This window comes from Ooceraea biroi, chromosome 6 (assembly GCF_003672135.1).
Source record: "Ooceraea biroi isolate clonal line C1 chromosome 6, Obir_v5.4, whole genome shotgun sequence".
NCBI lineage: Eukaryota > Metazoa > Arthropoda > Insecta > Hymenoptera > Formicidae > Ooceraea > Ooceraea biroi.
This window is the reverse complement of record NC_039511.1, coordinates 16,862,785-16,888,278: the sequence shown is the minus strand read 5'-3', so window position 1 is coordinate 16,888,278 and position 25,494 is coordinate 16,862,785. Positions and strand designations below refer to the sequence as shown.

At 37.2% G+C, this 25,494-nt stretch overlaps 3 protein-coding genes across 11 annotated transcripts; 1 reads left to right on the top strand and 2 right to left on the bottom strand.

Annotated features, from left to right (window-relative positions):
* The first annotated feature begins 8,432 nt into the window (after window positions 1–8,432).
* On the top strand, window positions 8,433–15,044 carry LOC105284457 (histone-lysine N-methyltransferase SETDB1). Of its 5 annotated transcripts, none has more exons than XM_026970792.1 (14): window positions 8,433–8,448; window positions 9,079–9,334; window positions 9,497–9,629; window positions 9,764–9,904; window positions 9,988–10,349; window positions 10,457–10,686; window positions 11,081–11,489; window positions 11,671–11,901; window positions 11,980–12,324; window positions 12,427–12,594; window positions 12,756–13,064; window positions 13,152–13,438; window positions 13,838–14,171; window positions 14,447–14,653. In XM_026970792.1, the coding sequence occupies exons 2-14, from the start codon at window positions 9,089–9,091 to the stop codon at window positions 14,651–14,653; spliced, it is 3,402 nt and encodes a 1,133-aa protein (XP_026826593.1). In that variant the 5' UTR covers window positions 8,433–8,448; window positions 9,079–9,088. The 5 variants fall into 5 exon arrangements, with proteins under 5 accessions (XP_026826593.1, XP_011346257.1, XP_011346256.1 ...); XM_011347955.3 differs by lacking the exon at window positions 8,433–8,448 and adding an exon at window positions 8,466–8,609; XM_011347954.3 differs by lacking the exon at window positions 8,433–8,448 and adding an exon at window positions 8,511–8,652.
* Window positions 15,045–15,170: 126 nt separating this feature from the next.
* LOC105284458 (myotrophin) lies at window positions 15,171–17,864 on the bottom strand. Its single transcript, XM_020033350.2, has 3 exons — window positions 17,584–17,864; window positions 16,589–16,699; window positions 15,171–16,374 (listed from the first exon to the last, which is right to left on the bottom strand). The coding sequence occupies exons 1-3, from the start codon at window positions 17,650–17,652 to the stop codon at window positions 16,198–16,200; spliced, it is 357 nt and encodes a 118-aa protein (XP_019888909.1). The 5' UTR covers window positions 17,653–17,864; the 3' UTR covers window positions 15,171–16,197.
* Window positions 17,865–18,900: 1,036 nt separating this feature from the next.
* Window positions 18,901–25,463, bottom strand: LOC105284460 (ankyrin repeat domain-containing protein 11). Of its 5 annotated transcripts, none has more exons than XM_011347959.3 (7): window positions 24,639–25,463; window positions 23,083–23,216; window positions 21,957–22,454; window positions 21,316–21,833; window positions 20,450–20,996; window positions 19,898–20,350; window positions 18,901–19,710 (listed from the first exon to the last, which is right to left on the bottom strand). In XM_011347959.3, exons 1-7 carry the CDS (start codon window positions 24,664–24,666, stop codon window positions 19,531–19,533), a joined length of 2,358 nt encoding a protein of 785 aa, XP_011346261.2. In that variant the 5' UTR covers window positions 24,667–25,463; the 3' UTR covers window positions 18,901–19,530. The 5 variants fall into 5 exon arrangements, with proteins under 5 accessions (XP_011346261.2, XP_011346263.2, XP_011346267.2 ...); XM_011347961.3 differs by having other exon boundaries at window positions 23,155–23,216; XM_011347965.3 differs by lacking the exon at window positions 24,639–25,463 and adding an exon at window positions 23,662–24,540.
* Window positions 25,464–25,494: the final 31 nt, after the last annotated feature.

The following is a 25,494-nucleotide window of genomic DNA, read 5'->3' as shown; positions in this document are numbered from 1 at the left end:
ACCTAACCTAACCTAACCTAACCTAACCTAACCTAACCTAACCTAACCTAACCTAACCTAACCTAACCTAACCTAACCTAACCTAACCTAACCTAACCTAACCTAACCTAACCTAAACCTAACCTAACCTAACCTAACCTAACCTAACCTAACCTAACCTAACCTAACCTAAACCTAACCTAACCTAACCTAAACCTAACCTAACCTAACCTAACCTAACCTAACCTAACCTAACCTAACCTAACCTAACCTAACCTAACCTAACCTAACCTAACCTAACCTAACCTAACCTAACCTAACCTTAACCTAACCTAACCTAACCTAACCTAACCTAACCTAACCTAAACCTAAACCTAACCTAACCTAACCTAACCTAACCTAACCTAACCTAACCTAACCTAAACCTAACCTAACCTAAACCTAACCTAACCTAACCTAACCTAACCTAACCTAACCTAACCTAACCTAAACCTAACCTAACCTAACCTAACCTAACCTAACCTAACCTAACCTAACCTAACCTAACCTAACTAACCTAACCTAAACCTAAAACCTAACCTAACCTAACCTAACCTAACCTAACCTAACCTAACCTAACCTAACCTAACCTAACCTAACCTAACCTAACCTAACCTAACCTAACCTAACCTAACCTAACCTAAACCTAACCTAAACCTAACCTAACCTAACCTAAACCTAACCTAACCTAACCTAACCTAACCTAACCTAACCTAACCTAACCTAACCTAACCTAACCTAACCAACCTAACCTAACCTAACCTAACCTAACCTAACCTAACCTAACCTAACCTAACCTAACCTAACCTAACCTAACCTAACCTAACCTAAACCCTAACCTAACCTAACCTAACCTAACCTAACCTAACCTAACCTAACCTAACCTAACCTAACCTAACCTAACCTAACCTAACCTAACCTAACCTAACCTAACCTAACCTAACCTAACCTAACCTAACCTAACCTAACCTAACCTAACCTAACCTAACCTAACCTAACCTAACCTAACCTAACCTAACCTAACCTAACCTAACCTAACCTAACCTAAAACCTAACCTAACCTAACCTAACCTAACCTAACCTAACTAACCTAACCTAACCTAACCTAACCTAAACCTAACCTAACCTAACCTAAACCTAACCTAACCTAACCTAACCTAACCTAACCTAACCTAACCTAACCTAACCTAACCTAACCTAACCTAACCTAACCTAACCTAACCTAACCTAACCTAACCTAACCTAACCTAACCTAAACCTAACCTAACCTAACCTAACCTAACCTAACCTAACCTAACCTAACCTAACCTAACCTAACCTAACCTAAACCTAACCTAACCTAACCTAACCTAACCTAACCTAACCTAACCTAACCTAACCTAACCTAACCTAACCTAACCTAACCTAACCTAACCTAACCTAACCTAACCTAACCTAACCTAACCTAACCTAACCTAACCTAACCTAACCTAACCTAACCTAACCTAACCTAACCTAACCTAACCTAACCTAACCTAACCTAACCTAACCTAACCTAACCTAACCTAACCTAACCTAACCTAACCTAACCTAACCTAACCTAACCTAACCTAACCTAACCTAACCTAACCTAACCTAACCTAACCTAACCTAACCTAACCTAACCTAACCTAACCTAACCTAACCTAACCTAACCTAACCTAACCTAACCTAACCTAACCTAACCTAACCTAACCTAACCTAACCTAACCTAACCTAACCTAACCTAACCTAACCTAACCTAACCTAACCTAACCTAACCTAACCTAAACCTAACCTAACCTAAAACCTAACCTAACCTAACCTAACCTAACCAACCTAACCTAACCTAACCTAACCTAACCTAACCTAACCTAACCTAACCTAACCTAACCTAACCTAACTAAAACCTAACCTAACCTAAACCTAACCTAACCTAACCTAACCTAACCTAAAACCTAATAACCTAACCTACCTTAACCTAACCTAACCTAACCTAACCTAACCTATAACCTAACCTAACCTAACTAACCTAACCTAACCTAACCTAACCTAACCTAACCTACCTAACCTAACCTAACCTAACCTTAACCAACCTAAACCTAACCTAACCTAACCTAACCTAACCTAACCTAACTAACCTACCTAACCTAACCTAACCTAATACCTAACCTAACCTCAACCTAACCTAACCTAACCTAACCTAACCTAACCTAACCTAACCTAACCTAAACCTAACCTAAACCTAACCTTAACCTAACCTAACCTAACCTAACCTAACCTAACTAAACCAATAACCTAACCTAACCTAACCTAAACCTAACCTAACCTAACCTAACCTACCTAACCTAACCTAACCTATAACCTAACACCCCAACCTAACCTAACCTAACCTAACCTAACCTAAACCTAACCTAACCTAACCTAACCTAACCTAACCTAACCTAACCTAAACCTAACCTAACCTAACCTTAACCTAACCTAACCTAACTAACCTAACCTAAACCTAACCTAACCTAAACCTAACCTAATAACCTAACCTAACCTAACCTAACCTAAACCTAACCTAAACCTAAAACCTGGACCGGTCTCCGTCGTCCTGACAGTTAGTTAATTAATTAATCAGATAGTTAATTAATCAGTTAGGACTGTCGTCCCGACGCCATCCAAGTTAGGACTGTGAATTCCCAAAGGTTAGGACTGTCTTCGTGGTACCTGAAATCAAATCATTAGTTACGCCTGGTTGCGTTAGGACAACAACAACAACAACAAAATTAACAGGAACAACATTTAACTAACTAGTGTAAAAGTTGTATCGTGCGGTTAAGGTTAGTATATAATATTGATGTATAACTATTATCGATCAAAATTTATCTTTATTTTTATCGGCCTTTTTTAGAAACAAGATACAAATATTATTATATACAGAATATATTATGCATATAGAATATATTTCTTTAGAGTACTAATGATAACAACAAACAGTGCAAACAGATTTTATAACAGACTTTAAGCTGCGAAACAATAGCAGTTATACTCACTCTCGCTTTGCAGCTGGTATAAGAGAAGAATTTATGTCATGGGTGGTAGTGTAAAAGATGTTTCAGGAATAATATTACTTTGAAAATAATAGTACTTTGAAATAAATAAATATAACTATAAATATAACTATAATATAGATGGTAAGGCGTGTAAAAGTGTAAAAGTGTAAAAATAATTAATTTTTTTTTTTTTTTTTTTTTTTTTTTTTTCCAGTAAACATTTTATAAACGTACATATATTTGATATCTTATAATTTTGTTTGCATAATGTATTCAACTTTTTTTTTTTTTTTTTTTTTTTTTTATATAAAAATATGTATGCGTTTAAGTATAAATAAACAGGTATTACTTATGCTATTTTATTACTTATGCTTATGCTAATTCTCCACAAGTTCTTTCTAGAATCGCCAAAACCAAATAATGTTGTCTACGCTCACTATACTCCATAAGGAAATAGTACTATTTCATTCTATGTGTACTGCGACTAGTGGTCATTATCTGCATATATAATATTTTATATTATTTATTGCAATCTCTTTTTTTTGTTTTTTTCTTTTTTTTTTTTTTTTTCTGTTCACTCATTCGTTCGCAAAGTAACAAAAAAGTGTTAATTTTCCTAATTTTCAACAATAAGTCAAATATACGTCAAGTTGAACTGAGTAAATTAGTTGAACTAACTACATTTATAATTATATTCAAATTTAAATATATTTATTCAACTTTATAATTATTTAACTAACTACATTTATAATTATATTCAAATTTTAATAATTTTAATAATTTATTCAACTTTATTAACGAAAGAAATAAAACCAAATCTTTTATATTGTACTTAGTTTCTTTTTGTACTTATTTTTTTTTTTTTTTTTTTTAAATTATCCAACTTTCCTGAATTTGCTCAATTTTTTAATGGTTAATACACGGCTTTGTTTTTTAATCATCGGCCTGCGGCGCTTGAACAAAGAAAATTTCTTTTTTTTTTTTTCCTTTTTTCTCTCCCTTTCCTCAATTTCTCCTTTTTTTTAACGGTTAGGTTAGGTTAGTACACCAGGCTTTTTTTCCGATCATCGGCCTGCGGCGCTCAAACCAAGCAAATTTTTTTTTTTTTTACTTAATTTTCTCCATTCTTTTTTTTTTATGGCTAATACACTAGGCTTTTTTCCGATTATCGGCCTGCGGTGCTCAAACCGAGCAAATTTCTATTTTTTTTTTTTTCTTCCCTCAATTTTCCAGTGGTTAAATATAACAATAAACTATAATATAATAAACCACGCTTTTTTTCGGCTCATCGGCCTGCGGCGCTTAAACCAAGCAAAATTTACATTTTTTCTCTTCATTTCCTGCATTTTCTGCATTTTCTGCATTTTTCTTTTTCTTTCTTCTTTTCTCTTTTCTCTTTTCCCTTTTATCATTACCTCTCACTATATTGTTAACCGCCTGCTTAATTCCATGCAATACCAAACCATCATCTCTTCATCATCTTACCTTACCATCGTCTCTTCCTTTACTAATTTCCAAAATTCCCCCTACTCCCTTCCATTCCTCATCCTCAACCGGTCAACTAAACCTTACGAGTAGCAATAAATCTATATTTTATTCCTATTCCTATTCCTATTCAACCTTACAACGATCATCCAATCAATATCCTCTTCTAATAACACCTGGCTAATATTTTACAGTCACGGCTTCTATTAAACCTCCATCGTACTTCCAGCCACGTCTCCCATGCAATGTCGCTGTGTCGCCATGCTATGTCGCCATGCTATGTCGCCATTGCCACATCGCACCAACCTACGCAAATATCACGCAAACAGCCAATGGGCCCAATCCGGCAATAAGAATCACGGCCATTCCCGCTCCTTAGCTTAAGCGCCTCTTCGCCCAGTCCGTCTCCCGCATTCCATAACGCTTACTTCAGCCAAAACTTCCTCTCCACTCTCCACTCTCCACTCTCCACTCTCCACTCTCCACTCTCCACCATCACAAGAGGATTCTTCTTTCGTCGCTATCAAATCTACTCTATATTCGTCTTACGACCATCTTCCTTCCATAACACACGCTTCGTCTCCGTCGTCTCCGTCGTCTCCAGTCTTCACTTCACGCTCCACTATCAATACGGCCTGTATGCAGGGGGCATTTCGGTAACGTGTCAGCGATCGGTAGTCCTCCATACTCGTCGCTTCTCCATACTCCGAATAAACGTACATAGGCTATCTCTCTCTCTATCTCTATCCTCGTTCCATCTACCTGCTCCCATATCGCAATCCCTGCCACACCATTTCCTCTTTTTTTTTTTTTTTTTTTTTTCCATCTAGTCCGTACTGCAGGCTTTTTTCACGCCCATCAGCCTGCGGCGCGCAAACCAAGCAAATTTCTATTTTTCTCTCCCTTCCCTCAAGTTTTCCCACTTTTTCGGGGCCAGTACCGCCTATCTTTCTAATCGGTAGCGCCGCAGGCTTTTTTTCAGGTCCATCAGCCTGCGGCGCACAAACAAAGCAAATTTCATTTTTTTTCTCTTTTCCTCAATTTTCCCACTTTTCCCGATTTGTATCGCGTATGTTTCTAATCGTTACTATCGCAGCCTTTTTTTACCACCAAGAAAACAAACTTCATTTTTCCCCTCTTTCATTTTTTTTTTTTTTTTTTTTTTCCTCCTTAGTACTGCGCCTATTTATATCGTTAGTACGGCATTCATCCCCGTTACGACCACGTTAGGCCGCCCGCACACACCGTTCGTGTAGATCCAAAATATCTTGTTTCTCGCGATCGGAGTGGGCGTATCACTTGTGGTATGTGGCGCTGGATCAGTGCACACGGTCCAGGTCAACTAGTCCAAGTGTCGCCGCATATCGATGCCCTGGAATATGTACATATTCTCGAAAACGCGTTGTTCCCGAGCGTTCGCACTATTTACCCAGAAGAGGATATGCCGACACTAAGGTTAAGCAATCAAAAATCTTGTTCAGCATTTCACACTCGTCTTCTTCTATTATTTTTTTCGTTTATCCATAACACGCTCCTTCCCTTCTTCTTGCCAACGTTTAATCCATTTGCGCACCGTTTGCACGGAACAAGGAATACGACGTGCGATCTCTTTTTTTTTTTTTTTTTTTTCTTTTTGTTTTGCTGCACCACAGCTAATTACAAACGCTCCTTTTCAGGACCACCAATATATTTGACGAAGCAACACTTTCCTTCGCATAACCTTAATAAAACAATTTAAAACCCACACATTTCTCATACACGCATGTCGTTATCGACGGAATATTTCTTTCGCTGCTCATAACCATACGAGTCGATCAATTACCATCGTCGATCAATTCGGCGGATGGCCGCCATCTACCGAATATCCGCCGCTGCGTTATACGCTAGAGTGCCGGGCAACGTAGGAAATGCTCCGCCGTTTGCGAAACGATTCGCTGCCGGTCAGTGTACACGTCGCGCGCTACCAAGTAGCTTATCCGCAATTTCACGTCAAATTCATGTCGAATCAACTTTTCCTTACCCATATCTTCTCACCAACTAAACACCTAATGAAAAAATTAACCATACTTTTATAACATAATGTCTATGCAAGCTTTCTATTCCGACCACTTCCAAAACAATTGGTGCACTCCATCCTCGGATATCCTAATCGTATGCTAAAATTCTCACTTTCATTCTTCTCCACATTCACGTTCACACTCACGTACGTACGCTCCAACGCCGAAAGTCCAACGTCCAATGTCCAACGTCCAACGGCCAAGACGCGTGCTCGCGGCCCGCGGCCCGCGGCCCGCGGCCCGCGGCTCGCCAAATCAGCTCATGTGCCGTACGATACGGCAGTTGTCAATTCTGTCAATTCTGTCAAATTTCTATTCATCAAACACCATGAAATAAATAACACCTTTAACGCCTTTTTTACAATACCATTTGTCTTATTTCTTATATAATAAATAATTTATCAATATTATTATCCGAAAACATTATTAATATTCAAAAATTAAATAGCGCGCGTAGCGCAAGCCTCTGTTGCTAGTAAAACTCTACATAATTATACAGAAACTTTGGCTCTTCGTGTGCCGAGTAAAAAAAAGGAGCGGATCCGGTCTGATTAAAAGAATGGAATATTTCCTCGGTGTATAATCAGCACAGCCCGAATTTTTTTCAGAGTCCGAATATACAAAGACACGTCCGCTCGCGTCGACCATTACCGGTCGAATCCTAAGGGAAATAAGTTTCTCGACCTCTTGGTCGTCGAAAGCCTACTCTCACGAGCCTGTTTCTTTCGTAGGACCTCTCCTCTTCAAGGTCCTTTTCAATTTCCTACGGGAGGAATCGTTCCGCCTATTTATCGCGCCCTGCTTCTTTCCGTCACCCGCGCCTCCATCGCGTCGTCACCACGCTTTCAGCTGCCGCGCGTACGCGTATGCCTCGTCACGGTCGTCGCTACGGAATCCCCCGACATTTCGCGCAACACTTGCGAATCTGCAACGGCTCCTTCGGGATTCCCTATCTAACGGTCTAGTCTATTATCCGCTAATCTGTTTATTTTTACCACGTGTTTTTCGGTCTATTTGCCTCGCCTGAGTCTAGCCGCGCGATACTGCCGACCGTCTAGGCGATCACGTATGTGGCCATATAATCGCCACAAAACGTATCAAATTATCTATCAAATATCTCCATGCATGTCCATACATACATGTCCATACATACATGTCCATACATACTTCCTTTCTCTTGTATAATTTCTCATCATATATGTATGTACAACGAATAACAAGAAAAATAATTGAAAAATAAGTAGAAAAGTCATTTGCGCGTTGTCTTTTTCGAAAATTGTCACTTTCTATAATTGTGACATATAATTGTGACATAATATTTCATACATCGGGCGTGCGGGCGGGCATGCGAGCGAATGACTTTGTCAAAGGCGCGGCTGCTGCGGTGCATGACTTTGCCAGACACGCGCGCGCAGCGCTTTACCAGACGCGCGCGTAGCGTCGCTGGCCAATAGACTCCGGAACGGTGCGTCTGACGGAAATCGCAATAAGGGCGCTGGATCGGGCTCGCGAATCCCCGTCGAATGCCGGTAGAAAGAACCCTCTAGCTCGCTCCGTTCGCCAGATATCAAGCATTTTGTAAAAACTACTTTTTCCCTATTCTCTCCGGAACGGTGCGTCTGACGGAAAGTTTAATAAAAGGGCTCGAAACGAGCCCTTGCTCGAAAATCCCCGTCGAATGCCGCTAGAAACGAGACCCTCTGTCTCTCACCGTTCCTTTTTAGCTGCACTGCTCAACTTGTGCGATAAGTAGAGTGAGAAAAAATAAGTATAACACGAGTACGTCTCACTTATTGCACGTCAACGTATTGCACTGGTTCAGCAGTGCAGCTCAAAACAACAGACCTCTGGTGTGTGATAGCGAGATCCAGGGGGCTGCGTTCGAAAACACTACCCGAGTGCCCCGGTCTATCGTTTTATCCTTCTTGTTCAGCGAATCGACAACCAGGATAAAACGATACACCGGGGCACTCGGGTGACGTTTTCCAACACAGCCCTCAGTGCGCGTCGGATGAGAGACCTAACCTAGGAAACACTCTGGATCTAACCATATTGTTGTACTCTTTTTCTTGTCAATCTACCGATTGTAACATCTTTTATTAGTAACCATTTTTTATTATTATTTCTTACTTTCCACGATTGTATCGAATGTTTCTTTTATTTTTCCGTTCTTTCGTTTCTTTCGTTTCTTTCGTTTCTTTCGTTTCTTTCGTTTCTTTCGTTTGTACATACGTCTCGATCGAATGTATGAATATGAACCAAGGATTATCGACCAAGTTTCGATCAAGTTTTTTATTTATGCCATACATGTTTATTGTCCGTAAAATCATAATCAAAATTGCATGTATTTTGTCTAGAAAAACATTTTTCTGTTTCTTTATCTTTGCTTTTCGTCAATAACTTTGTTTTCACGTGTTTGAAAGCTCTGCTCCTGCAATTTGTTTCCCTTTTTATGTACAATTGTTAACTTGTTCAATTAGCAACAACAAAATGGCACAAGCGCGCGACACGGAGATCATTGAACTGATGTCTGATGAAGAATTATCGGATAAACACTCCAAAAGAGCTAAATCTAAATTGTGCAATAGTAATTGCGTCAACTTTAAATGTTGCTCGGGAGTAGGTATGAAGCTAGCACCATCTTTTGCGTGTGCCTTTTATGGAGTTGTTGATAAGAAAAAGAAGAAACGTCTGATATGTAAGCAGTGTTTTGATGTTGCGCTGCGACATCAAAAGGTAATGTTTTTAACTGCTGTTGTTAGAATCAATTGTATCGAGATAAGTGTTTCTTATTTGACATTACCGTAATGTATTGCATACTTTTATATGTTATATTTTATGATACTTGAATATCTATAAGAAGATAGATGATAAATGTTATTATCATTATGCTTACAGCAATTGGTAAATGCCTTCCTAGAAAATAAATCGCTATTGGAATGTGATTTTCCGGATCGTACGATGGAAGTAGAAATCTCTGATAGCGACGAGTCGGACGAAGAAAAGAGAAGAGAACCGGAGGATAACAATGGTTTATCAAATTTCTAATATTATTCTTTGCATTAACTGCAATAGCAGTTAAAGGATTAAGAGAAAAAATTATGTCATGTATGGTTCTTCGTACTTATTTATCGTTTCTCGTTTCTCGTTTCTCGTTTCTCGTAGAATACCTACCAGAAGATGTGCTTTTAGACATCAAAGATAAATTAGATGATACGTTGTTATATATTTCGAAAAAATATCATTTAAAACGTCATACTAACGTCGCATGTAATGCCCTGAAAGAAAAATGGCAGAAGATACATGGTGAGATACAGGTTGTGTATTGAAAAATAAGCTCGTCTCTTTACGTCGAGTGTCAAACGTGTGTTTGTATTGTCTACCAACAGTGACGAGCGAGTCCCTCAATGCTGAGATACGCGGAGTGATGCACACTATGGATAAATTGCGTAATCGATTGTACGAAGATTTTAGACCGCAGATCACAATGCTGGACGAACTCGAAATAAATGACGGAGCGGAAGGTGTCTATCCGATTGTGGCGACGAAGAAGGTGACGCAAATGCGCGTTCCATGTACGACGTTGCAGCAAGATAGTCAATTAGAGATTCTAGCGATAGAACCGTCAAGTGCTAAGAATAATGTAATCCCGAAATTACCACCAACTGGCCAGCTCGTGAAACGTACCCCGATGATAGATAGTATAGTTTATATTATGAAAAGTTCAGTTATGCCGTGGATTAAAGCAAAGGTTTGTACGACCATTGTGTTTATTGAGTCAAGTTTAATCAAGTATCTCGATTAAGTAAGAAGAAAACGATCCAACAAAAAGTACTGTAATACGACGAATTTCTATAGGTTCAGGCTGTAGTCTCGGCAAATCCATCGAATATTCGTGTGAGATTGTTACAAAAAAAATACAATACGGTGATCAAGACGGTATCCGGCAAGCAGTTAGCGATGGCCGAAACGAGTAAAGTCAGAATCCCAGTTGGAACGCGAGTTGTGGCTATATTTCACGATGTCTCCTCTAGTAATTATTATAGTGGGATAATTGCCGAACCACCAAAATACACGAATAAATATAGGTAAGCAGCGATTTCTACAGAGTTCCAAGAGTCTTGGAAATTGCAGACTTTTGCATTGCATTGATTAATATCATTTTTATATTTAATTAATTATATTTGCTTTGCGGCCGTTAGAGCCGTGTTCTTTCTCACTTTGCTTCCGATATTTCGACGAGCATTTCGTAAACGTGATGAAACAGGATTGCTTCTTCCGAAGGGAATGTGCAACGAAATGTTCACGAAATGCTCCAACTTGGGAGCCGAATGGTAATTGCAAATCTAATTGCATACAATACGAATTGTAAACGAATTGTGATTTTTTACAAGAGACGGATGGACGGACAGAGAGAGGGGGAAGAAGATATTATACGTTACTATATTATTCAGTTATCCGATATCGCTCCAATTGTTACAGATATCTAGTATTTTTTGACGACGGTTACGCACAATACGTTACCCATGATGATATCTTTCTGGTGTGGGAAACTTCACCGTGTGTTTGGAATGACATACCTAGCGAGTCGCGAGATTTCGTTAAAAAATATCTGGAATCATATCCTGAGAGGCCAATGGTCAAGTTGCAACCTGGTCAGATGGTCAAGACTGAATGGAAAGGTAAATGGTGGCTTGCGAAGGTGTTACGGGTCGACGCGAGTCTAGTGCAGATGCACTTTGACGCCGATGGGAGAAGCGAATGGATTTACCGTGGATCGACTAGATTGGGTCCATTGTTCATTGAGATGTTGAAAGCCAATTCGAGACAGCAGTTTCAACAGTGGGGTGGTAATACGCATATGCGACATCGCATTCCCGCCGCTTCTAATGTAAGCGTAGAAATATGTATATCTCACTAATTTTTTATATATATATATATATATATATATATATATATATATACACACACACACACACACGTATAATATGGGCAGTACTTGTGTCAAAAGTTCAACGTGCTACGAAATGCTCAAAATACTTTTCTTTCTTTTATGGATCAAATTCATGCAGAAGAGTAATTTGCCCTATGTTGAATATACATCCAACGTGGAAGAAGATGTCACGCAAAACGTTCAAACGGAGAAAGCGGCGACTGCTGCCAGTGCGCCATCCGGTACATCGTCCGTTGTACCGCAACAATCTCGCGCAGTGGCCAAGAAGAGCACTGCTAAAAGACAAAATAACGTCGATAGCGCTACGTACAATCCTATGGTAGAAACGAAGCCATCGCATAGTATCGTTGTGAGTAAATTACATGTATCGATTATAATATGATTGATATTGAAATTTCGTTAAATATTCCCCTTCCTTTCTTTCAAGTTTTATCATACGCAGAGAAAGTATGAGCCAAAGAAGCATGTTTCTCACAAATGCGGAGCAAAGTGCATCAAAGGCATCAACGTTTCGTACGACGATCTCAAGGGGCTCTCCCCACTCTCTATTCCTCTGTTATGCGGCTGGCATCGTCAGCTCTGTAAATTCTCTAAAGGCAAGAAGGTTATACTCTATCAGGCACCGTGTGGCATCAGGTTGCGAAATATGGAAGAACTGCATCGTTATCTGCGCCTTACTAGCAGTACACTGTCCGTTGACTTGTTTGACTTTGACTATTGGGTGCGCGCTTTTGCAGACTTTGTCGTAGAAAAGTGCTTTATCAATATTAAGGTACGTGACTAGAGACGTTGAAATATTAAAAATACATTTTCTTACGACATAAATATGAAAAATTGTCATTACTTAAATAAATTATGAATTTGCGTTCAACAGGATCTCAGTTACGGTGTGGAGAATGTACCTATACCGTGTGTCAATGACTTGGATCATACTCAACCAGATACCATAAGATATACGACGCGTCGAGAGCCAACGGAGGGTGTTAACTTAAATCTGGATCCCGCGTTCTTGTGCAGTTGCGACTGCGAGGACGATTGTCAGGTATCACGCAATGATGCTAAAACTACTTATGTTCTGTCGTGAATCAGTTTGCGACAACGATATATAAAATAACTGGAAATTTTTTCCGAATATATTCAGAACGCGTGCAATGTGTCAATTCACACGAGTGAGCCGTTAATCTCTACTATGTTGTGCCATAGGATAAAACGAAATGCCAATGCTGGCAGTTAACGATACAAGGAGCAACTCTTGGAGGTAGAGTGCCAAACACTGCCGTTGGTTACGTTTACAAGCGTTTGCCCGAACCGGTGACTACGGGAATCTATGAATGCAACTCGGGATGCAAATGTTCCGTGAAAACGTGTCTCAATAGGGTAGTGCAGCATCCTCTCGGATTAAGACTACAAGTGTTTAAAACGGGACCGCGCGGTTGGGGCATAAGGTGTCTCAATGATATTCCCCATGGCGCCTTCATCTGCATATATGCAGGAAGATTACTCACTGAACAGGTACGGACTAATGGAGGAACGATACTTTTATTAATTATTTGTGCCAACTTGTTGACTCTTTATCTGTGTCATTGTGTCATTACGTAGGGCGCGAATGAAGGAGGTAAAAATTATGGTGACGAGTACCTCGCGGAATTGGATTATGTGGAAGTGGTAGAAGGTTACAAAGAAGGTTACGAAAGTGACGTTCTCGAGCCGGAGACACCAGATATCTCAGCCACGGAAGATGACAATAAGAAAAGTATTGGTGTTAGCGATGAAGAGGACAGCACGAAGAAAAACGGCAATGACTCGGATGAAGATTTCAATATTGATAATTACGTGTCGGACAATAAAGATTTCGTGGAACTCACTGCTGAGTCATCGTCTATTAGGTATTCGTTACATCTCCTAACATGTAATACATGTACAAGTGAGGCAATATAGCTATAAGAGTAGGAAAAGAAACAAGTTGTCTAAGAGAAATTTTACGGTATAAAAGCAGTCTTGTGTGTGGCGGTAACATTTTTCTTCCAAGAGCGGCTTAACGTGTGCTTCTGTACCACGTAACTCAAACGTATGATTAAATCAATTTTTCTCCGAAAATATTTGCGAAAATATTCAAATATTACTGCTCTTCACCTTACTTGTATATGTGTTATGTTATGTATATAATACTATACATATATAATAATATATAATATTATTTTGACAAATATTACCATATTTCGACTGTTTTGTAACTTTTGAATGAATTGACTTTTATTATTATATATTTATATTTACATTTTTAGAAAACGTCTGAGAAAACGAAAACGAGACGAAGCGAGTAATCAAGATATATCTGAGGAAAATAGCGAGGACGGAAGCATCACGAAAGATTTGGAGACTGTGCTAAAGTTATCCGGCAATGAGAATCGTATAACTGATCAAGATACGATTAATATAAGTGACGATGAGGATAGCAGAAACGACATGAGAAGAGAACCAAGTAGATTCGAGCCAAGCGTCGAACCAAAACGGATAGAGAGACCCATGTTCAAATCGGTTCGAGATTATTTCGGCGAGGATGAAGCCGTTTATATAATGGATGCTAAAACAACCGGAAATATCGGCCGTTATTTGAATGTAAGAGAAACATAGTTAATAAGTTTCATTATTCGTTTTCATTACGTTCATTACGTTCTGTGTTCTTACTTCGAAACAAATATGGAACGACTCTTGCTACACCTCGTAATTTCTTATTAATTTCTAGTCATGTATCATTAATAATTATCATTTAAAATTATTATCATTTCATGTCACATAATCACGTTATTTAATTGTGATAATTCGTTTGTAATTACTTGTAAAATGGCTAATGAGGCTTTAGATACAAATTATTCTTTCTTTGATATTTTCAGCACTCTTGTGATCCAAACGTGTTTGTGCAAAATGTTTTCGTCGATACGCACGATGTGCGTTTTCCGTGGGTTGCATTTTTTGCATTACAATATATAAAAGCTGGACAAGAGTTAACATGGAATTACAGTTACGATGTTGGAAGCATACCGGGTAAAGTAATCATCTGCAAGTGTGGTGCAGCAAATTGCAGGGGTCGTCTTTTATGAATTACCTGTTTCATAACTATGCTCTGTACGAATGGAGTTTTCAATTGATGAAACAAAGTCTTCACTCGATAGTATGTGAACACGAGCATTATATTGCTATTGCTCATCTTTCTTAAATGTTTAAAGTGCTTCCAGTATGTGGAACATGGAATAACGTATTATTTTCTGTTTTATATTTGTATATAAATTATCTTTGCAAGAAATACTTACAATGCGAAAATATATGTAAATAAGTAAGTAAAACGTGTGTTGTGAGATACCTCATTACCTGTCGTAATCTCAATTGTTATGAAATATTTTAAGAAAACGTATATTTTTAGTACATATTTTAGTACAAACACACAAAAGTTTAGGTAAGACTCACGATTAAATATAGTAGATAACGTCCAGAGCAATGTTCAATAATCTTTCTATCAAATACCTTATTATTAAATCGTTGTAATCATGTGTCAAATGAAAAATTCGTCATGTAACGTATAATGTTGGATGCTAGAAAATACCAAGTACAACTGGAAGGTATGTGATGCATTCGTTTATTTTATTTGGGCAATCTCCTTGCCTGAATATAAGATTGTAAGTATAAATACACTTTCAACCCACCCAGTAGTTGAAAACTTACGTTTGATTTTATTCATTACACTTTTAGTGGCTATTCAATCTTGACAATTCGACAATACGTGTCACGATCATTAGTAGCTGCCTTATGATGCAGAATTACCCAATGTTCATAACGATTATGTATTTTTACTTATTTTGATTATTGTACATCCTTGGTATTTTTTTAAAACATATTACACATTATGGTACTTATAAAGCAAGTTATACATATGTCCTTTGTGGGACTTATTAGGCAGACATATCAGATACATTTTTTGCACTTTGTTCACAATCGTTATAGAAACATCAGATAAAATATGAAATAATACGTCTCAACAAATCGTTACATAAAAATACACATTGAACAATTTTTGTTGGGGTTTACAGAAATTAATAACAACCGATATACATGTAAAAACTGTATGTGATAATCATCTCTTATTTTTCTCTTATAAAATATATCAAAATACATTATATTAATGTATGTGCGTGTACTTGTGCGTGTATATATCCATGTATGTATGTATGTATGTATGTATGTATGTATGCATGTACCTATGCATGTATGTATGATTACAAATTAAACTGTCGTCTCGAGTAATTACAAACAAATATCTTGTCATTATTAACCGAAAATCTATATGTGTATTTAGGACCTTGGAGAATTAATTACGATGAGAAGAATATGAGCTTTCTATTATACATTTTCTCTCGATATGCTGATTATTATTATTATTATTATTATACAACATCCACATATCCATGTTTAAAATTTAATTTATAGTGCTTAAATATAATACCGTAGTCATCATAGGCGAAAAATCAAAACAAAGCTATGATGGAATAATTCTTTTTCTCTCTCTTTTTCTCTCCTTTGTTTCTATAAGGAGAAATATTAACGTACTAAAGTAACAAAATTATAATTCCAGATTTTGTTTAGCTTTATGCTAGTGGAGTTTAAGAAGCTGTTTAATGTCATCTTTCTCGGCCGCATCCAGATAGCTCGTGCCATCCGGTGTTAAGCCATCTGGTTTAGCACCTTTCTCCAGTAACAATTTTACACAGTTTGTATGTCCTTCCCAAATTGCCGCCAACAATGTAGTGATTCCGTGTTTATCCGTAGCCTATAGGAAGTAAATGCAATCTAAATTATGTAATCAGACGTTTATTTAAAAACTTATACAGATTCATGCAAAAGGAATAAGGTACTAGGTAGGTTCATCAGAAGTAAGGGATATAACTATTGCTGCATAATAAATATAACCATTTAGTTGTAATTTGTTACTTTAAGTACTTGAATTAATTGTTACATATCAGTTTGTTTTGCCCACAACTTACGTTGGCATTAGCTCCTTTGTCCAATAAATATCTGACAACCTCACTTTGGCCATAATCAGCTGCATAATGTAATGGCGTTCTTCCATCTATCATTTGATTTACATCGATATTCTAAGAATAAATATCATTATTAGACAATGAAACCAACCTAACTATAAATTTTATTCTAGATTAGAAGAAAGAAACAATTTAAAAATGGTTTAAGATAGCACTGGATCAGTTGAAAAGTTTAGTTTCATTTAATTTTCAATAGCTAACATACACGTAATGCAAGTACCAATATTGATAATGTCTGTATCATATACACTAATATGTGAATCATGCACAATGATGGTGATTATTACTTGGTTGATGAATAATTTTCTTGATTGATAAATGTTTCTACTGAATGCAAAAGATTGAACCAACCTTTTACTGATATATCCATAATGTATCATGTACATAAATGTAATATAAATCATGATAACAATTTTCTACTATATAATAAATTGTATTTTAGTACTAAAACCTAAAGAATATAGTGATATGGTATAATTATATAAGTAACGATATTATATATAAAATCCTATAAAAGTTAAGTTTTATATTTCATAGGATATAAGATTGGCAACTTTATGATCGTAATATCATATTAAATCTGGAATCGTTACATGTTGAGTTTTCACATATGTTGAAAAAAACAATTTTTAAATTTATAAACAATATAGTGCTGACATTCAAGATATGCGAAAAGAAGATAAAAATTGTACGTGACAAATTGTTTGTAGTTGTAGTTTTGATATTAAATCTTCAGGTCTTTTGACAACTTCTGACATGCACTTGCCTAACAAAAAAAAAGGAAGGGAGAAAGAACACGAGAGAGAGAGAGAGAGAGAGAAAAGCTGCGGAAGAAGGGAGAAAGATAGAAACAAGCGCGTTATGCCTGGCATTAAAAATTGTATACATCGTGCAATTGTCCGTTAAATATCAAAAGAGAATTAACGTATCATATTTGCCTTGTTCTCGACGATATCTCGTACTTGCTCGAGATCGCCGTTTTTGATTCCCCAAACAAGCTCACTCATTTTCGTCGTCGTTTTTGCGGATTCACACGACGAACCGTTGTATACCGTCTGCTTCCTTCTTTTGCCTCTATTCTCTTACTTGTTTCGTGCTTTAATCATTCATCCGTAAAATTTAACAAAAAAGTCGAGTGTCACTGATTGAGAATTGAGATTACCACCGTGTTACGGACATAGACGCCACCGACGAGATACAGATACCGCAAGCTTTCCAGTACGGGCCACAGGTGACACAAAGGCCGGTATTCATGGTCCATTTTTACAATGAGATTCTCTAAAATAAGGTTTTAAATCTCAATAAAGCTTTCTTACTGGCAAATAAATATCTTAAGATTATATTACATAATAATAAATGATACAACACAGAAAAAGAATCAACCATGAATATCGGCCTTTGTGTCGCTCCTTACGTGAATAGTGTAATACTAATGTAACCCCCTAGGATAAAATCCTGTAAAGTAAAACTTTTTTTTTGTAATATTTGTAATTATAATAAAAGTGGTTTATTTAGTGCACTTTTGCGTTTATAACGCATAATACTCTGTTATCACTTTTCCTTTTTATATTTCACGAATAAAAATGTAACCATAAAATTTTCACTTTTTCACAAGTTCATACTAGGGAAAAAGATAGATGCTCGAAAACATTTTATTAATCTCTCACTTCTGCAATTCTTGCACTTTGACACAAATGCGCACGCACGCGCATACGTTTAAACCAATCCATCGTTTCCGAACAGTTTCAACAATTTTTCAATCATATTGAAAGCAATTCAATGCAATCATTGTGTGTGTATTTGACAATCAACTTTATTTGTTTATTTCATTTTAGTAAAATTAAAATAGACTAGAAAAAAAGAAAGATAATACAATATCGTTACTTGTGTGGAATAATTGGCATAAAGCTGAAAATTGTTTTTTATTTTTTTACACCAGCAAATGTAATAACAAATTATGAAATCATCAAGTCTATGCTCGCTCGCAGTTATTAATAAAAATTAAATTATTTTCGTATTTCCAAAAATATCACAAATACGTCAAAAACTTGGAGAGAAAGAGTGGGTAACGTGTCTGTTTTGATGGAGCTCTGAAAAAACGCCTCTTTCTCGCGAGGCGTTTCGATCTTTGATTATCACCCTTTTTTTAAAGTCGACTCTTTTTTGTTAAACGGCATCGTGCTTCTTATTGCCGACTATAACGAACTTGCAAGTTTGTTCACAAGTTAGAGACATGACGCGTATAATAAAAATACACAGTAAAACAAGTTTATTGAGGATCTTTTTGATTTATTCATATAAATTGATACGATTGATTTCTTAATTAACACGCTTCAATCATATTACTATGTACGAAGGAAACATTTTCTTTTAATTATAGAGTAATCTGATCTTGTTTGTAATATTAATTATAATAGGAAAAAAGTATTTTCTTAACTATAATGTAATCTGACGTTATTTGTAGCGTTAAAAGTTATATATATAAATAATTATAGATATTAGTCTATATTAATATATCTTAATATTAATATAATAATTTTTATTTCACAAACGTTTGAAAATCCTACTTTATTTACAACCGAAATCTCCAAGATGGAAACAATATTGTAATATGTATATTTCTTTTGTTTTGAACAAATTCATTTGAATTGCATAGAAATAACGTGATATTTCAATGTGGTTACTATATGGGTATTCTTTCTTATTTCGTCGTATCGCGAAATTTGCTTAAAATATATAAAATATAAAATTAATGCAACGATACATGTATTATACATGGATAAAAATCATTTTTCATAATCACAGATTAAAGTCATCATCTTCCGGAAGGTATTCCGAGTACACGCAATAATCAATTATACCACAGAAATTGTACAGATTTTCTACTAAGCTGGTAACAAATCAAAATCATCCGAAACATGTACCATCGGAACGTGAACATCTTCTATTTGAGGAGTCGCCTTGGATTCGCAGAGTCCCACTTCCTTCAATTTCCACTCCCAGTGCATCCGTTGAACCGCGTGTAGAGATTCTGCTTCGTTATGATGCCTCAACAACATGGCTTCCTGAAATTGATCAATAGACATGCAAAATGATGAATGTGTATTTTCAAGTGTATAATAGTGCATAATATTACAGTATTACAGTACGTAGATATTAGGTACGTAGACATTGACTAAAACTTTGCGTCTAGCTGGCGATTTTAATTGATTAGGCAACTCTTAAAATTATGTATATATATATATATTTTACCTTAATTTTTTCCCACTTGTCATCGACATCTTGAAGCCAACTCAAAAATAATCTACCGTTATATCTGCTTCTCGCATTCCTGTCTTTTTCTTCTTGTTCAGGAGTAATAACATTGTAAACTTCCTCGTCTTTGAGTATCGTACAAACGGAAAAAGGAAGGGATTGATTAGCGAGTGCTCTGGCTGCTCTACCATGAACTCGAAGAATTTCCTGTTCCACTGATAAAACTAATTTTTCTTTTTCGACCACATGTTGCATTCTCAGACGATATCGCTCTTTTTCTAAATCAACGTATAGATCTTTCATAGCTCCGTGCAAACCAACTGGTGGGCTAACATTTGGCTCTTTCGCATTACTAGCTAATACATATGTACAGCGATTCATCAAATAATCTTTGAAACCTTGAGGAGGTTTCGGTTGAACTGGGAATAAACCTTTTCGTCTTCTTTCGATCTACGAAAAAGAATCTATCTGTTAGAAATTGTTAGAAATTGTTGTTGTACACATACATATGTATCAAGACTACCTCTCCTTCTTAAAAATAGCTCTTACCTGTTTTCTAATGTTAAGAAATAGCTGATAACAATTGGTTATCGGTTGATCATGCGGATGAATTTCTGGTCCCGTATTAATAGTTTCGGTCGCTTCATTAGCAGCAGCTGTAGCTGCTGCCTGTTGTGCTTCTTTGCTAGGTTTCATTTTTCTTTTTCTAGGATGAAGTTCAACAGGCGCTGTTGGTGGCATACCAGGATTAGACGTCGCAGCGGAGGTAGTTGCCACGGTGTTGTCTAAATTTTCTGTAGCGCTGTCCTTTTGACTTTTTCCAGCAGCATCTGTATTTTTGTCCGATTTTTCTGTAATCGTGTTAGACTTCGAGACGACGGTTCCTACAGTTGTCGATTCCGACGAAGTAGCCTTGCTAGCATCTGATGCAATTGCCTCGGGCGTTGGTGAATGATGTCTTTGTTGTGGTGAGGAATTATTTGAACGATCCGTACAAGTATTAACTGGTAATGGTGACGAGTTGGAATAATTTCCATTACCTGATGAAGGCACGGCCTCTTTCGGCGCCGTAGAACCGCTACCACCATTGCCAGTTCTGTAATCACATTATCTAACTGTAATGTATATTTACATTTAGAAAAATACGCGGTAGCGTTTTTCATGTTGTGGACCATGTATAAATATAATAATTTTTCAAAATTAATATATAATAAAAATAAGTTATTAAAAGTTAGTTGATAAGAAGTTAAAGCCTTTCGAGTATCGACGCTACACATTTATGGCGGTGGTTTTTTGTTTTGTTTTGTTTTTTTTTTCAAATTTCGTATCGAGAATGAAGAAAAATAGCAATTATCTTTGGATCCGTATCAAGAATCAAGAAGAAGAAAAGATCGACTTGAAGATTGCCTTCTTACCTATGCGCACTTCTCAACACCCGTTGATGATGTATCGATCTTTCTTCTCCGTACAAAGTACCAACAAGATCCTTCTTATCCTCTCCTTTTATATTATTATTGCTACCTTCCGTAGGACTTGTTGTGCCACTAGTTGATTGACATTGATCTTTCTCCGTGGAATCGCTGTTCGAACTAGCAACCACGTAAGGTAGTTGATGACTCCTGTTAGTAATATTTTTACCGTTTCTATTGCCTTGCTCCTGTTCCGACGTAGTACTCTGTGGAATAACTATTTTTAAAGGTGGTACTTTAGGAGCGGAATTAGAATCGGAGCATTTTGATCGATCATCCTCGCTATCGGATTCAGGTGGCGCTGGAACATTGATCTTCGTATTTGTTGCGTTAGAAGTATTCGAAGGTTTCGGACTACTAGCCATTGAGGAAGCACTAGGACTTTTTCTGTCACCACTAGAGCTCGTACTTTGACTTCCTTTGCCCGATGCGGTCCCAGATCCCTGCTTACTAGATTTAACACACTGCAAACAATCGGATGTTACAAGCTACAGAGTGATCGTGCAACGGTAACTTATTAATAAATCCTATATATGACGTGTATGATACGTCATCTGTATTTTCCCTTTCTTAATTTCGTTTCTTACCTTTTCTCCACTGCCAGTAACGTTTCTATTGGTACTCTGTCTTCCCGTTGTATTATTCTTCAGATTTTCCTTTGTGCTTTCGGAATCTTTTCGTTTTTTCCGACGATTTTCCTCATCTTGTTCCTCCGTATTGTCGCCCTCAAAGGTACGTTTTGATGAAGGAGATGTCAGAACGGTCGATGCCTCATCCGAAGTCAACGATACCGTCATTGCTTCACTGGACATCGACATGCAGGCAGTAGGTACATTGCTACTAGTATTCTGGCCTCCTTGACCATTTGACGACTTGCTACCGTCCTTATCTTTGTCCAGATTAGGATTCGGAGACGAACTCGCACCTCTAACTGGTGTTGGTTCCTTTGAGCTTTTGAACTCGTATACGTCACCACTGTCGGTTGACGAAGACGCGTTGCCAGATATGCTAGCACCAGAAACGGCATTCATATTTGCCGCATTGACCGACGTTTTCGGCGAAGTATCCATTGACCCTTGACTTTGCTATTTCATCAAGTTTTTATGAAAAAAATAAATAAATAAAAGACATGTATGAAATTATGTGTAAGATGTTGTAAGATGATCAAATCTGAATAGTAAATATTATACGTAATAATAAATAAATTAATTTCTACATTATTTTCAAATGGCATTTTTGAAAAATAAATTGTATATGTATTGTTGTGTATTATTGTTACGTTTTGTATGCCGACTCGCTAGCACTATACGATATATAAAATAGACGGTAATAAACTTCGTGATATACAGAATTACACAATATCAAATAATAAATCTGTTGTTCAAAACCCTTTTTGAATTCGATGACATTCGATTCGAAATCAGATATATGATATTAGTTTTAAAAAGTTGCGTTAATCCTTCAACGAGAAGATATAATAAAGAAATACGCTCTACTTCAATGTAAGTAAACAAAAATGCTTGACTTTTATTTATCCTGTGAGAGATCCAAAGCTTATGAAAATCGGAGACGATTTTGACCGTTCCGTTACAAGGATAATAAAATATAAAAAAGAAAATAGTAAACATAACTATTGCAAAATTAGATTATTTTCTTTCAGATTGATTCTATTGTGCATTGGAATCAAATCGATGTTCATAATCATCGATGTACCTGTACACTCATACTACTTTGACGGGAGTTTGAGGCACTTCCCCCCCTTTTTTCATCTCTCGTTCCTCGCACCTGGTTAAGTCGGAGCGTCACCCTTGGCGAGTTTCCAGACTGCCCAGTTCCCGATCTATCGACTACGGACAAAAACCATAATGTACTGATTAATTGCAAGAGAATGAAATGTCAGAGAGAACGGAAATGGTATATTAGCTTATTGTATTGTAAGTTATGTATTGTAATTTTCAATATTTTACTTTTATTTATTTGTTATTAAATTTGTTTTACATTTCTTCAATTTCATAAATATCTTACAATTTAACTTGCGATTCTACAGCAGAAAATCGCATTTCGTTTTTCGTGTCAGCTATTTGCGCATGTGTCCTAACATACAAGATTTATATACATAAAAGTTGAGTACACCTCACAAGGTCGAGCTCGCAGTCTATTATGTTTTATTATAGAACTCTGTAGTTGGTAATGAGAGAACAACTACATTAAATTGACTTTTATTTGATCTTGACATTCCCATCCAAGAAGAAATTCATTTTACGTTCCTTACCAGTAAAAATCTGGACTTACCGAAATTATAAATGTTGCTTGATAATAAACACTCTTGTGAATATTAAGATTTTCAGTATTAACCAGCTAAATCGGTATCGCGTCTTCTCGCGACACTACCGTGCCTCTTGATCATCAACGAATACGTCTGATCGTATTTGACGATCTTGATAACTCGACGATACGATCGATAATCGTAGACAAGATCACAGAATTATGTTGCCTTGCTCCAACTAAAGAGGTTAGGCTTGTTTTGGAAACGTGGATCACTTTACTAATGTCGAGATGGACGCAACCGTCGAGCATAAGCGCGCGTCCCGCATACTTGCCAGTCAGCATTCTCCCTCTCCTCTCTAACTCTCGTTGTCGGATACACAGAGTGCAGCGTTTAAATTAAGATATAAATATTTTGAAATAAAACGAAATGAAAAGAGTAAAATGTTTCGGACAAAAGAGTCTCAAAGTGGACGCTCTATTACTACTTATTGTTAGTTTCATTTTCAGCTAAAGTATTAAGGTGAAATGAAAATCGACTGCATATTTTTTAATGGGACCCTACTTTTTTAAACACCTACGTTTGTACGTCAAATTCAATGAAATTCGCTTTTTTTGTTTTTGAAAAATTGGCATCGAAATATACGCCTTTCGTGTTCAGCAAACCATTTTGGACTCGAGCTGAAAACCGTTTTTCCGTACGCGGCGTATTCGCCCAACTTGGCTTCTTCGAATTACTGGCTTGTTCCAATTGATGCAATAACCATCCGGAAAGTGCTATCCGCACTTTCGAAATTATACATGACTGAGATACGAAAAAACTTTTTCCGAAAGGAATTAGAAATAACAGAAAATCGTACAACGAGAAGAATTTTTATACGTACCCACCTAAAGCGAAAACGCGCGGAAGATGTTTATCTATTATGTTTTGTGTGGAATATAACAATTAAAGAAATTACAGATTTTTTTAATGCCGAATTTTAGTACGTGAAAAGAAGACTCACCTTTATTTTGCGGTGGTGTTCTCCGCATCTCACAGGGGGCTCCACTATCCACGGCAACGTGCGGTGCAACTGCAACGCTCTTGTTTGCACGTTGCTATTGATATTGCGAGTGGTGTCGTCGTTAACGTTGCTACGGTAGACTTTTTTGCTCGCTTGCTGCTGCTCTTGCGTTTGTTTCGGCAGAAGAGCGCGGACTGTCGGGAGCAGCCGTTATATTTTTGTTAGGTTACGTGAGTCGGCAGCGCTCGCGATACGTACGTCTTTCGACGAGTTCGAGGGGAAATTTCGCGTAAATTTTTTCCGCGCTACGGAATAACGCCATAAATCACGATGTGGCAAATTTAGAACACTTGTAGCGTAGCATAACGACGCGTTAACGAAAGCTCGTCATCACGCTGATTCGCGATATGTAGCATCAGCGTCGACGTTTAAACACGTTTCGATTGTTCTCGTTAGTAGTGCATCTTCGATGAGGGTTTTTTTTTTCGTAGGTCCTCGTAGTCTCGATGAGAATAAAGTCACTTGGTGCTAATTGCCGAAATTGTTGCGACTGCGAACATGAAGAATAAATCGTGCACTCTTCCAGACATCCCTTTTGCGAGACCGTATAACCGAGTAGTCGGATAGCGAGACTTAGTTTCACGCACGAGCGTCGGAAATATCGCCGCATTGAATAATTCAACGCCTCGAAATGCTATCGACAGATCGTTGTCATCATCGTTCGCCTCTGTGGAACTATATGAAAATATGGCAGTGTTACGTTTCTTCGTCTCGAAGCATCCGGTCGATGTCGTGATCGTGATGTTCGATCATGCTTCTTCCCCTCCCTCCCCCCCGCCCACCCGCCAGCCTGCCG

Coding starts and splice junctions, on each gene's coding strand:
- LOC105284457 (XM_011347953.3), top strand. CDS start 9,089: ATGGCACAAGCGCGCGACACGGAGATCATTGAACTGATGTCTGATGAA. Junction 10,687..11,080: donor AAATACACGAATAAATATAG/GTAAGCAGCGAT, acceptor CAATTGTTACAG/ATATCTAGTATTTTTTGACG. Junction 14,172..14,446: donor ATATCGGCCGTTATTTGAAT/GTAAGAGAAACA, acceptor TGATATTTTCAG/CACTCTTGTGATCCAAACGT.
- LOC105284458 (XM_020033350.2), bottom strand. CDS start 17,652: ATGAGTGAGCTTGTTTGGGGAATCAAAAACGGCGATCTCGAGCAAGTA. Junction 16,700..17,583: donor GAGATATCGTCGAGAACAAG/GCAAATATGATA, acceptor ATTTATTCTTAG/AATATCGATGTAAATCAAAT. Junction 16,375..16,588: donor ACAAAGGAGCTAATGCCAAC/GTAAGTTGTGGG, acceptor TACTTCCTATAG/GCTACGGATAAACACGGAAT.
- LOC105284460 (XM_011347959.3), bottom strand. CDS start 24,666: ATGCGGAGAACACCACCGCAAAATAAAG. Junction 23,217..24,638: donor AACACCACCGCAAAATAAAG/GTGAGTCTTCTT, acceptor TTTTGTCCGTAG/TCGATAGATCGGGAACTGGG. Junction 21,834..21,956: donor TTACTGGCAGTGGAGAAAAG/GTAAGAAACGAA, acceptor GATTGTTTGCAG/TGTGTTAAATCTAGTAAGCA.